This window comes from Macaca nemestrina, chromosome X (genome assembly GCF_043159975.1).
Source record: "Macaca nemestrina isolate mMacNem1 chromosome X, mMacNem.hap1, whole genome shotgun sequence".
Taxonomy (NCBI): domain Eukaryota; kingdom Metazoa; phylum Chordata; class Mammalia; order Primates; family Cercopithecidae; genus Macaca; species Macaca nemestrina.
Window position 1 is genome coordinate 130,327,992 of NC_092145.1, and position 10,859 is coordinate 130,338,850.

Here is a 10,859-nt window from a genome sequence, read left to right on the forward strand (position 1 = left end):
ATGATCTGAGGGTGTGGCACCTTCTTATGATTATCACCTCAACCAGTTCACCGTGGAGCTAACTTAAAATGACCTCCCAATGAGGGACTTGCATTGTCCCACACCACAAAGTGCCTTGGCTAAGGAAATTAACACTTGACTGCTCTTGTCTGAACCTTCTCCCACCATCCTCACTTTTTTTTCTTTTTTTAGGGAGTAATTTTTTATTAAAAAAAATCTGTACATGTTAGAGTGTATCTCACCACCTTCCTTAAATAATAACTCCTTAGACTAAAAATCTGTGTGCAGGGGAAGGGTCTTCTCTAACTTAGTACAATCACTACTATCACAGAGCCTTACAAGGAGCAAATGCTCAATTTATGGTGAGAATAAATGAGCCACTGAACAAAGAATATAATTTATTACAATTTATTTTATCTGCATTCTTGAAAAGGTTAAAGACAACCAGGTATGTATCTTTGGATTTTACAAAAACAAAAGTGAATGAATGCAGAAAACAAAAACTTGACATGCTTTGCTTACTCTTCCTCTATTTTAAGACTCCAATTATGTTGTGTGAGGTTCTTTCACACATTTCTGAGAAAATCTCTATTCTAAAACTATACTTTCTTCTTCTTGAACCCAAAAAAGATTCAAGGATTTCAAAAATGTATTACAGAATATCAAAACTCTTATGCTTAAAGCTGGCGGCACCAATAAATGTGTGATCCATGTCGCTCATAGACATAGATCCCAACTCTAAATAAACGTTCTATTAAAAGAAAAACACTTGAAAGATACTAATGTTTAACAGGAACACAAAGAAGATATATGTTATGATCTCTCTAGCCCTATCTTGGCTTCTACTTTAAAAGGTTGGCATCTTGCCACAAAAACAAAGTGAACAATCTGCCTTAATTCTCACATGGGTTGGGAGGAGTTGCTGAATGCGGCTCTAGAACGCCCTCTAAAACTTGCGGCAGTAGTGCGACGCCTGGCTCTAACACTGGATCGGACTCGGGCTCTCTCTTCCTCATCTCTCAAAGCCTCTTCATAATGGGATGGGAAGTCACGGGGAGTGGTACCATTCACCTTGGCCAGAAACTCGAGGACTTTCATCTTGGTGGTTTCAGTGTAGGCTCTTGGACCCCACAGGAATTGATAGCGTGGGGGATCACTGTTGGGCACCCGCTTGTACTTCAGATATTTTTCCTTCACCAGATCTTGGGTGATGAACTTCCGGGGTTCCCCATAGATTAAGTGCTCCTCTCCATCATAGGCTCCCAACATATTCATGAATTTCCAGATCTCTTCCTCGGTGGCAGAGTTGCCATTTAAGAAGATCACACCCAGGAGAGGCATCAGAAGCCCATTCCTGGGAAAGTCCCAATCATTGCTCAGGTTTCCATCATTGGTGAGGTTTAGCTTGCTGACGAGGGTGTAGGTGTGGCCACTAGGGTTGTCTTCCTTCAAATCAAGGCCAAAGACCAGCTCCAAGCGGTGAGAGGCTCTATTGAGGATCTCAGGGAAGTGATCCTTATACTTTTCATCAACAAACTTCAGCATATCTGCCTTCATAATGGGCTCTCTCATTTTATACTTATGTAGCATGAAATGCATCAGCATTCCTGCTTCCCAGGCTACAGGATCTTTGACTGACTTCTCAGTGGATGTTGTGCCCTGGGAGGAACTTGCATTTTCCTCACCTTGGCCTTTGGCACCTTCATCAGATTCGGTGCATGACACAGCCGCAGCAGCAGTGGTGGTGGGTGAAGCTCCCTGAGGCTTCTGGGGGATGCCAGCAGCAAGGGAGCTTGCGGGAGTATCCCCCAAAACAGGAGAGGAGGAGGGGCACTCCTCTTTCTCTGCTGCAGTGGCCTCAGCAACCTTGAGACCCTGGGTCTCCTCTCGTGCCTTGCGGCGTTTCTCACGAGCACGGAGCTTACTCTTATGACCCCGAGGCATGATGGCTGTGGTCAGGCAAAACAGGCAGGAGTGTGGGCAGAAGGGCAGGAGATGTGGGGCCTGAAGGAGAGAGAATGAGATTATGTGAGCACTTGCAGTAGGGAGGTACCACCTTGGCTTTTAGAGAGCCACTTCTGCTGGTTTTTTTGAGGGCACTGCTCTAAGAACCCACTAGGCTCTTGTTGCCAATCCTGCCTGGGACTGACTGGGTGACAGCAGAGGTTGGCAGTGTAGACTACCTCTGTGTTCAAGGGCCCTCTCAATTTATATACAGGATCTTCATATCTACTCTTGGAAGGGGCTGGGACCTCCTTCCTGTGCTGCTCTGAAGCTGACACTTCAAAGCTCTCTGGAATCCACCAAAGAAAAATGAGGCACTGCTTCAGCCCACCATCCTTGCCGGGGGCTGGGCGGGGTGGCAGTGCTGACAGTTCTGTGGAACTCTCTGTCCTGGGCTAGTTGGACCTCAATCTTCATTCAGAGTCCTCATCTCATCTATATCTAAGGTCTGGGAACCTCTCTTCTGCTAACTGGTGCTGCATCTTCAGACCAAAGCTGTCACCTCCCTTAGACGTAATGCAAAGAAATAAAGAAGTCTCAGCCTGGCAACCCTTGGCGAAGGCCTTTGAGAGCTAAGTGCAGAGACAGGACTAGCATCGTTGTTTTTCCTCTATTTGGGATGGTGGTTGGGGGCTTGGGGGAATGGTACCTTCAGTCCACATCCATACTTTCACTCCCAGAAGGGCCTAGGGCTCTGTTCTCTCTACACCTGAGGACCTTTACTCATAGTAAGGCCTACATCTGCCTGAGACCCAATAGAGGAAATGAGGGTGGCTGTATCTGGTCACATCGCCCATATTCTCCAGAGGCTCAAAGCTGTGGCTGGCAGGTTGAAGCCCTGCGATGTGTAGTCCCACTCATGGTCCTCACTCAAGGTCTCCAGTTTGACTCCTGGGCGGGCCTAAAATGCCTCCTACCCCTCCTGCTAACCCATCCGACTAAGACCTTCATTTCCGTTATTCCTGAAGAGGAATTTAGGGGCACTTCTGACATTTATGCTCAGGGCTTCCTAGGGATGACATACAGAGTGACTCTGAGGGATCCCCACTGATGAGGTGGGAGTTCCCTCAAGTCCTCTCTATGAGTCCTGGCACAACCTGGAAATCCTCTCTACTGACCTGAGGCCCTTTACATCAGATTAAGATTCTCATTGCCTGAGTCCCAAGATGAAAGAAAGCCTGAATCACATCCAGTCACCCCGTCCTCTATGGGGCTCCACTGTTCTGGGGTCGTTGTTCTCTTTAGTCTTCACTCAAGCAAAGTCTGAGCTCCTCTCTAAGCCTGCTTGATTCTTCCAACCTCAAACAAAAGCCTTCACCTCTCTGAGTACCCAGGGCTAGTCTTGAGGGGATGACACATCTGGTTACTTCTGCCTGGGGTTTCCCAGAGCTGAGAGGGGGTGGAACTTGGTGAAGCCCCACTCTCTAGGTCAATGCTCATCTCATTCCTCCTTCAGTGTCTTCTCTGTCTTGATCTAACGCCTATCCAGTCATACAAAGCCCCCCACCCCCAACTCCTTGAGGAAGAAGTGAAACTTTTCCCATCTGGCTACAACTGTCCATCATCTCCCAAGGATGAAAATCAGGAAGGAATTCCGTGTTTCTTTCACTGTTATGGGATGAGTGGTCCCCCCAGTTCTCAGGGTCTTCTTCTTGACTCCTGGAATTACCCGGGAATCCTCTAGCTGCTAACATAAGGCTGCCCCCTTTGATGAAGTTCCTCACTTCCCTGAGATGCTCTAGGAAGAAGTGAGTGAGACTCATCATATCACCATACCTGGATCTCCCAGGTCTCAGTGGGGATAGGGCTCTTTGTGTGTTACCTCTTTCTTGGAGGGGGTCCCCTCACACTCCCTCAGTATCACCATCTTTTAGGAACTGGGCCTCCTCCCTGTACTAAATAAGGGCTTTCATGTTAAACCAAAGCCATTATGTACCTGAAACAGTCCCTGAAGGAAATGAGAGGCATCTCAACTTGAGAGTTCTAACCCTGGCTTCTCAGGAATGAACGCCAAGGTAAGACTGTGTGTTCCTGCCTGTTCTGGACTACACGGTTACCTCATTCCTCATACAGAAACTGTACCTTAACACCTGTCTTGGCATATGACTCCTATCTCTCTACTGAACTGGGGCAGCAAGGTCTTAAGCCAAGGCCCTCCTCTCCCTAAGACCACCAAGGCAGAAGCCAGGGAGTACTTGAGCCTGCCAGCTCTGGCCTGGGATTCCCAGGGACAGCATCAGGCGCAGCTGTCTCACTTGTGTATTGAGTAGCCGCCATTTCCTCACTCAGTGTCTCCACCTACACTCGTCACTCTTTCTGGGACTCCACCCATGGACTGGTCCTGAGACCATGCCCCGTAGACAAAAGTTCTCATACTCCTTGGACCTAAGTTTACAGTCATAGTGGGCCACATCCCACCATGGCTGACTGGGGCCCGTGCGTGCCGACAGCAGGAGTGGGACTTTTTTTTTTTTTTTTTTTTGAGACGGAGTCTCGCTCTGTCGCCCAGGCTGGGGTGCAGTGGCGCAATCTCAGCTCACTGCAAGCTCCGCCTACCGGGTTCACGCCATTCTCCTGCCTCAGCCTCCCAAGTAGCTGGGACTACAGGCACCCGCCACCATGCCCCAATAATTTTTTGTATTTTTAGTAGAGACGGAGTTTCACCATGTTAGCCAGGATGATCTTGATCTCCTGACCTCGTGATCCACCCGCCTCGGCCTCCCAAAGTGCGGGGATTACAGGCGTGAGTCACCACGCACAGCCCAGGAGCGGGGCTTTTGGACCCCACTGTTCTGGAGTCTGTGACTCCCTCAGTTGTCACACAGGACTTTGTCCCTGATTCCTAGTAGGGTTTAGGACTCCTCCCTCTATTGACCTGAGTCTGTAAGACTTAGGCCAAAGCCCTCATCTCCCTGAGTCACTGAAGAGACAGTCAGGGTGCTACCCATCCGGTTACCTGAGGCCTCCCAGGACCAAATGGAGAAGCGGGACTTAGTGGGGCCCTCTTTGTTACGGGTGGGTGTGGTCTCTTCAATTTACACTCAGGGTCCTCACCTTGACTCCCAACCAGTCCTGAGAATTCACCCTCGGCTGACCCGACGCGGCAACCCTTACGCTCGCTCGGGTACTCGCCTTCAAAGCGGAAGTGAGGATGAGCCACATCCGGCAGCCCAGGGCCTCTGAGGGCTGACGGCAAGAGTCTCTGAGGACTGACGACAGAGGCAGGACGCTAGGACACTGTTCTAGCATCGCTGGTCCCTTCGTCCCCACTAGGGTTCCTCACCTTAGTATCTAGCAGCCTGGGACAACTTCCGCCTCTTGACCCAAATCCGCCAGGCAGACACTGCGCCCTTACGCTCGCTCGCTCCCGCGCTCGCGTCCTCGCCTTCAAAGCGGAAGTCAGGATGAGCCACATCCGGCAGCCCGTGGCCTCAGGGCTGACAGAAGGGGTAGAACGCTACCGGACGTAACTGTTCTAGCGTTGCTACTCCCTACGTCCCCACTAGGGGTCCTCACCCCTGCTCATCTAGCAGCCTGGGATGACTCCGCCTTCTGACCCAAATCCGCCAGCTTCCAAACAATACCCCCACCTCCCTCAGCCCCCAAGGTGGAAATCTTAGCGAGCCACACAGGCCATCCCTGCCTGGGCCTCACAGGCCTGACAGCAGCGGCAGGGCTCTGTGAAAGTCCCTTTTTGGGGAGAGGTCTTCTCATCAGCTGTCAGAGTCCTCATCTGACTCTGGTTTCCTCTCCGGGCAGAACTGAAGTGACTCCCTTCCGGCCCCATGCTCCCCATCCTCCCTGAGACCTTCCAGGCAGAAATGAGAAGCATCTTAGGCGGATAGCTGTGTGTGATGCCTCAAAACAGGGGATGAATTCTGGGGACTCGTCTGCTGGTGGAGTCCCCTCTTAACACTTAAGAGTCCTACGTTGATTCTTGTTAGGGTCTCGGCCTCTTCCTTCTGTAAAACTGAGGCTGCCCCAATTAGACGGAACCAGTCATGTCCCTGAGACTTTCCAGGCAGAAATCAGCCTGCCATCTCCGCCAAGGCTTCCTAGGGCTGACAGCAGAGGGGACTTTGTGAGGCCGTGTGGGTGCTATCCTTAGTTCACATTCAGGTCCTCACCTTGACAAGTGAGCAAACCTGTAACTTACCCTTTGTTTACCTGAACCTGCTCCTCTCACATCAAGGTCCTGTTTTCTGAGAATTTCGAGTTGGAATTCTGGATGATCCTCATGATCACAGTCCTTTTGCAACCTGCAATAACAGATAGTAAGGAAAGGACTCCATAGAACCCCACAGTTTTGGCTGGGTCCTTCCATCAATCTTCTTTTATGCTCCTTGCCTTTACATGTATCAGAACCTGGGACTCCTCTGTCTACTGAACTGAGTTCACTCTCCTGAGGGGCTGGATGAACCCTTACATTTTGGAGTGGTTTCTCCCCACTATTCATTCATGAGTGTTCTCATGTTGGCTTCTGTCTCTTGATCAAATTCTTCCAGGGAAGTGTCACATCCCTGCAAAAATTTGACCAGTTTCCTCTTTGCAAACCTTGCAGAGAAGAGGTCCCTGTCCCAGAAGTGATGTGACACTAGGAAACTGAAACGGAAGGTGGAGAGCCTCGGACAGATGTTGTGCTCTCAGGGAAAAAAACATGCTGATCTATTTCTTCACTTCACCAACCAAAGGGTAGTTCTAAAAGATTTACTTTCTACAGAAAAGGTGCACCCAGATGATTTTTGTAATCTTTTGATCTTTCGAAGCTATCTAAGTTTGCTTCTGTCGGTGATCATATTGTCACCGAGTATTGTTTCTTTTTCTCTGTAACTCACGTCTGTCAATTATTGTGGTATTCTTCTTGCTCTGGTTATGTATTTCAATCCAGTGTTTGGGGTACAGAGACCTCTTCTTTCTTACCTGAGACACACTTTGGGGTTGTAGAAGAAAATGAATTAAGCAATTCACAGTAAGCTTCAGTTTGGGAGGAGTGGAACAGTGTGAACTCTAGAGGAATTCAGACCAGCAGTCTAGTTCCAGCCTTATCACTTACTAGCTGTGTGAACTTGGGCACATTACCAAACTCTATGAGCCTGGGGCTCTGCATCTGTGAAATGGGCTTGACAAGCCTTGTCTTGTAAGACTGGTGGAATGTGGTGAAAGTGTGCAAAGCCCTGGTGTGCATTGAGACTTTAAACAATGCTTGTTATTACTGTGATTATTTCAAGTACAGAAGAAATCATCCACCCTGCTGATTTTTTTCAAGTCCAAGAGATAACAAAGAATATACAACTTTCTAACACATGGAACAACAAATCAGTCCAAAACGCAACTTACAAAGAAACTCTAAATAACTTTTCCGTATTAAATCATATTTTGAGTGTGGAGTTGTCTTTCTCATCTGAAAGCAACTCAAACCTTCTAGGGTTTGGTTCAAAGACCAACTCTGGCCTTTCATCCAAACCACTTATTTTCATTCATTTTACCACCATCAAAAATCTAGATCTCCCTTAGAATTTGCAAAAACACATGAAAGGAAAAAAATTCGTTTTAATGGAATGGGTTCTGGCTGCCCAGCTGATAGCAGAGTATTAGCCCAGTGGCTTATGAGTTTCCAGTCTTAAAGGAGTATCACCTTTATTTCTCAGAAACACTCTGGGGACTACTTGCATAAAACACCTAGTTTGTGTACTGGATTCACTTCACTTGCACTGGGACAAGAGCACCGGCCACTTTCAATCCCTGCTTTTAGGCAAAGATTCCCTCTGGTTTTTCCGCAATCTCAAAGTAACTGTTAAAGGCAATTTTTCATTCCAGTCTCCATCTCTGAAGTCTGAGATCCACCATTTGAGTGTGTGACCCCTGCTCAGTGCACCCCATCTAGGCACTAGGCCGGGACATAAAATTACCTCCTATTGCAGTATGGTCGGTTTCCCAAAGTCTCAATTACCTTGCTTAGGACATTTACACTAGATTCCACTGCTGGAAACACCCCCACCTTCTTTCTTATCCCCTCTTTTCACCTGTCTTTAGGTCTTAGGGAGTATCTCATCACCTTCATTATATGATAGCTGCTGTTGGATTCTAAAATTCTATGGGCAGGGATTGGGGGTTTTTTGTTGTTTGTTTGTTTGTTTGTTTGTTTTATCCGGTACTAGCCAGGAGCCCTCCAAAGAACAGCTGCTCAATTAATATTTGGACGATTAAAGTGTAAGTGACCAGGAAGTCAAATGTATTGCTATTTAATTTCCCCCACATTCCTGAAAAAGCTAAGCCAATCCGGGTACATACACTTCACTTTTACAAAGAAAAACTAAAAAGAACAAAACAAAGCAAGAATTGACCACATTTTACTTTTTTTTTTCTCTACTTCATGGTCCCACCAACTTTATTGCAAGGTAATTTCCTTTTCACAAATTTCATATTCCAATTCCATATTATCTTGTTCTAGATCACAGGAAAAGACTTAAAAGATTTTTAAATTGTTTTACATAATGCAAAAATTCTCGCTCTTCAACCTGTTATATTTTAATAAATGAGTGATTCATGCCTTTCACAAACTTAGATTCTGAAACTAAATAAATCTACAATTAAAAAAAAGGACACTGAAAAGCAGGAAAAAGAAAAGATAAATCATTTTACATACAAATATGTTATATATAGTGTTCCCACCAACTCCCCTTTGGCCCTCCATTAATTAGAAGGTTAAGTGTTTTGTTAATCAAAAGTAAAGAATATACCTCAGACTTCACAAGGAGTGGGAGACACTGCTGGACACCACACTGAAACATGCCAGACCCAGTTGCAACACTATCTCTGGCTCTCTCTCCCTCATCTCTCCAAGTCTTCTCTTAATGGAGGGAAGACAATGGGGACACTGTCATTGACCTTGGCCCAGGCCTCCACATTCTTGAATAATCTAAGCAAACCAGGTATGTAACTTTTAAATTTATGAACAAAAAAAGACTGAACGGAGTAAGACAAACCATGAATAAAGCAACTTTTACTTTTCTTCTCTTTCTATCTTCAGATTCTACCTATTTTACTGTGAAGTTATTATAAATTTCTAAGGATAACCTTACTCCCATGCCATGTTATTTTGCTCTGTATCACAAAAATGATTTCAGGATTTTCTATTTGTATTTCTAAAACAAAATTCTTATTACTAAACCAACCTGATAAACAGCAATAAGTGTGTGATGCATGCCATTTCTAAACTTATATTCTGAATCTAAATAAACTTTCTATTTTAAGAAACATCACTAGAAAATACAACAAAGAGATAAATCAACAAGTTATTCATGCATCACAGGAACAGAGAAAGCAACAGGTCTTTCAACCACAAAATGAACAATTTGCCTTAGATCTCACATGGGGTGGGAAGAGCTGCTGGATGTGGCCCTGGAATACGTACTAGTCACGGCCGTAGTGCCACGCCTGGCTGCAACTCTGGGCCGGGCTCCGGTTCTCTCTTCTTCATCTCTCAAAGCCTCTTCATAAAGGAGTGGGAAGTTATTGGGGGTGGTGTCATTCACCTTGGCCAAAAACTCCAGGACTTTCATCTTGCTGGTTTCTGCATAAGCTCTTGGACCCCACAGGAATTGATAGCGTGGGGGATCACTGTTGGGCACCTGTTGGTATTCCAGATATTTTTCCTGCACCAGATCTTGGGTGATGAGCTTTCGGGGTTCCCCAAAGATAAGGTGCCTCTTTCCATCATAGATCCCCAACATATTCAGGAATTCCCAGATTTCCTCTTCACCGGCACAGTTGCCGTTTAAGAAGATCACACTCAGTAGAGGCATCAGAAGCCCGTTTCTCGGAAGGCTCCAGGCACTGCTCTGGTTTCCATCATTGGTGGGGCCTAGCATGCTGACAAGGATGTAGGAGTGAGTGGTGGGGTTGACCTCCTTCAAGGCAAGGCCAAAGACCAGCTCTGTGCGCTGAGAGACTTTCCTGAAGATCTCAGGGAAGTGCTCCTTGTACTTTTTGCTGATGATCTTCAGCATTTCTGCCTTTGTAGTGGGCTCTTTCATTTTATACTTGTACAGCAGGAACTGCACCAACATCTTCGTCTTCCTGGTTAGAGGATCTTTGAGTGATCTCTCAGTGGATGTTGAGGCCTGGGAGGAACTTGCGTTTTCCTCATCTTGGCTCTCTTCACCTTCATCAGGTCCAGTGCCTGACATAGCTGCAGCAGCAGGGGTGGTGCGTGGCTCTCTCTGAGGCTTCTGGGGAATGCCCAAAGCAAGGGAGCTGGAGGGAGTATCCCCCAAAACAGATGAGGAAGAGGAAGGAGACTCTTCTTTCTCTGCTGCAGTAGCCTGACCAACCTTGAGATCCTGGGTCTGAGCACGGGTCCGCTGGCGTTTCTCACGGGCACGAAGCTTACTCTTCTGACCCCGAGGCATGATGGCTGTGGTTAGGCACAGCAGGCAGGAGTGTAGGCAGAAGGGCAGGTGATGTGGATCCTGGAGAAGAGTGAATGAAATCCTGAGAACACCTTCAGCAGGCAGATACTACCTTGGCTTTTCAGAAGCCGCCTCTGCAGGATTCCTTGAGAACACTGCTCTAAGTATTCACTGGGCTATTGTTCTTAGTCATTCTGTCCCCTGAGAACTCAGCTGAGGAAGTTACAATGTGCCTTAGGCTGCAGCTTGCCAACCCTGCCTGGGGCTGACTGGGTGACAACAAGCCTCGCAGTTGGGATCTCTGTGTTCAAGCTTGGAGAGGATCCACTCTGATTACCTTTAAAATTATCATGTCAGCTCTTGGCAGGGCCTGAGCCTCTCTCTATTGGTGTTGTGAAATTGACTCTTTAGTTTTCTGGGACCCAAATGAACGAAGTCCAGGGG

General features: G+C 47.0%; 2 protein-coding genes across 4 annotated transcripts; both read right to left on the reverse strand.

The window, feature by feature from the left end:
- Positions 1-392: 392 nt before the first annotated feature.
- Positions 393-8,823, reverse strand: LOC105490361 (MAGE family member B1). 3 transcript variants are annotated; one of them, XM_011755885.2, is made up of 3 exons: positions 8,745-8,823; positions 6,161-6,263; positions 393-2,004 (listed from the first exon to the last, which is right to left on the reverse strand). In XM_011755885.2, the coding sequence occupies exon 3, from the start codon at positions 1,942-1,944 to the stop codon at positions 901-903; it is 1,044 nt and encodes a 347-aa protein (XP_011754187.2). In that variant the 5' UTR covers positions 1,945-2,004; positions 6,161-6,263; positions 8,745-8,823; the 3' UTR covers positions 393-900. The 3 variants fall into 3 exon arrangements, with proteins under 3 accessions (XP_011754187.2, XP_011754186.2, XP_011754188.2); XM_011755884.2 differs by lacking the exons at positions 6,161-6,263; positions 8,745-8,823 and adding an exon at positions 5,288-5,401 and having other exon boundaries at positions 407-2,004; XM_011755886.2 differs by lacking the exons at positions 6,161-6,263; positions 8,745-8,823 and adding an exon at positions 5,059-5,275 and having other exon boundaries at positions 407-2,004.
- Positions 8,824-9,368: 545 nt separating this feature from the next.
- On the reverse strand, positions 9,369-10,655 carry LOC105490360 (MAGE family member B4). Its single transcript, XM_011755883.2, has one exon. It carries the CDS (start codon positions 10,413-10,415, stop codon positions 9,372-9,374), a length of 1,044 nt encoding a protein of 347 aa, XP_011754185.1. The 5' UTR covers positions 10,416-10,655; the 3' UTR covers positions 9,369-9,371.
- Between the last annotated feature and the right edge of the window lie 204 nt (positions 10,656-10,859).

Excerpts from the sequence above, each read along its gene's own strand:
- LOC105490361 (XM_011755886.2), bottom strand. The coding sequence starts at position 5,253 with ATGCTAGAACAGTGTCCTAGCGTCCTGCCTCTGTCGTCAGTCCTCAGA. Across the intron at positions 2,005-5,058 it reads AGGACTGGTTGGGAGTCAAG|GCCCCACATCTCCTGCCCTT; the intron begins GTGAGGACCCTG and ends TCTCTCCTTCAG.
- LOC105490360 (XM_011755883.2), bottom strand. The coding sequence starts at position 10,415 with ATGCCTCGGGGTCAGAAGAGTAAGCTTCGTGCCCGTGAGAAACGCCAG.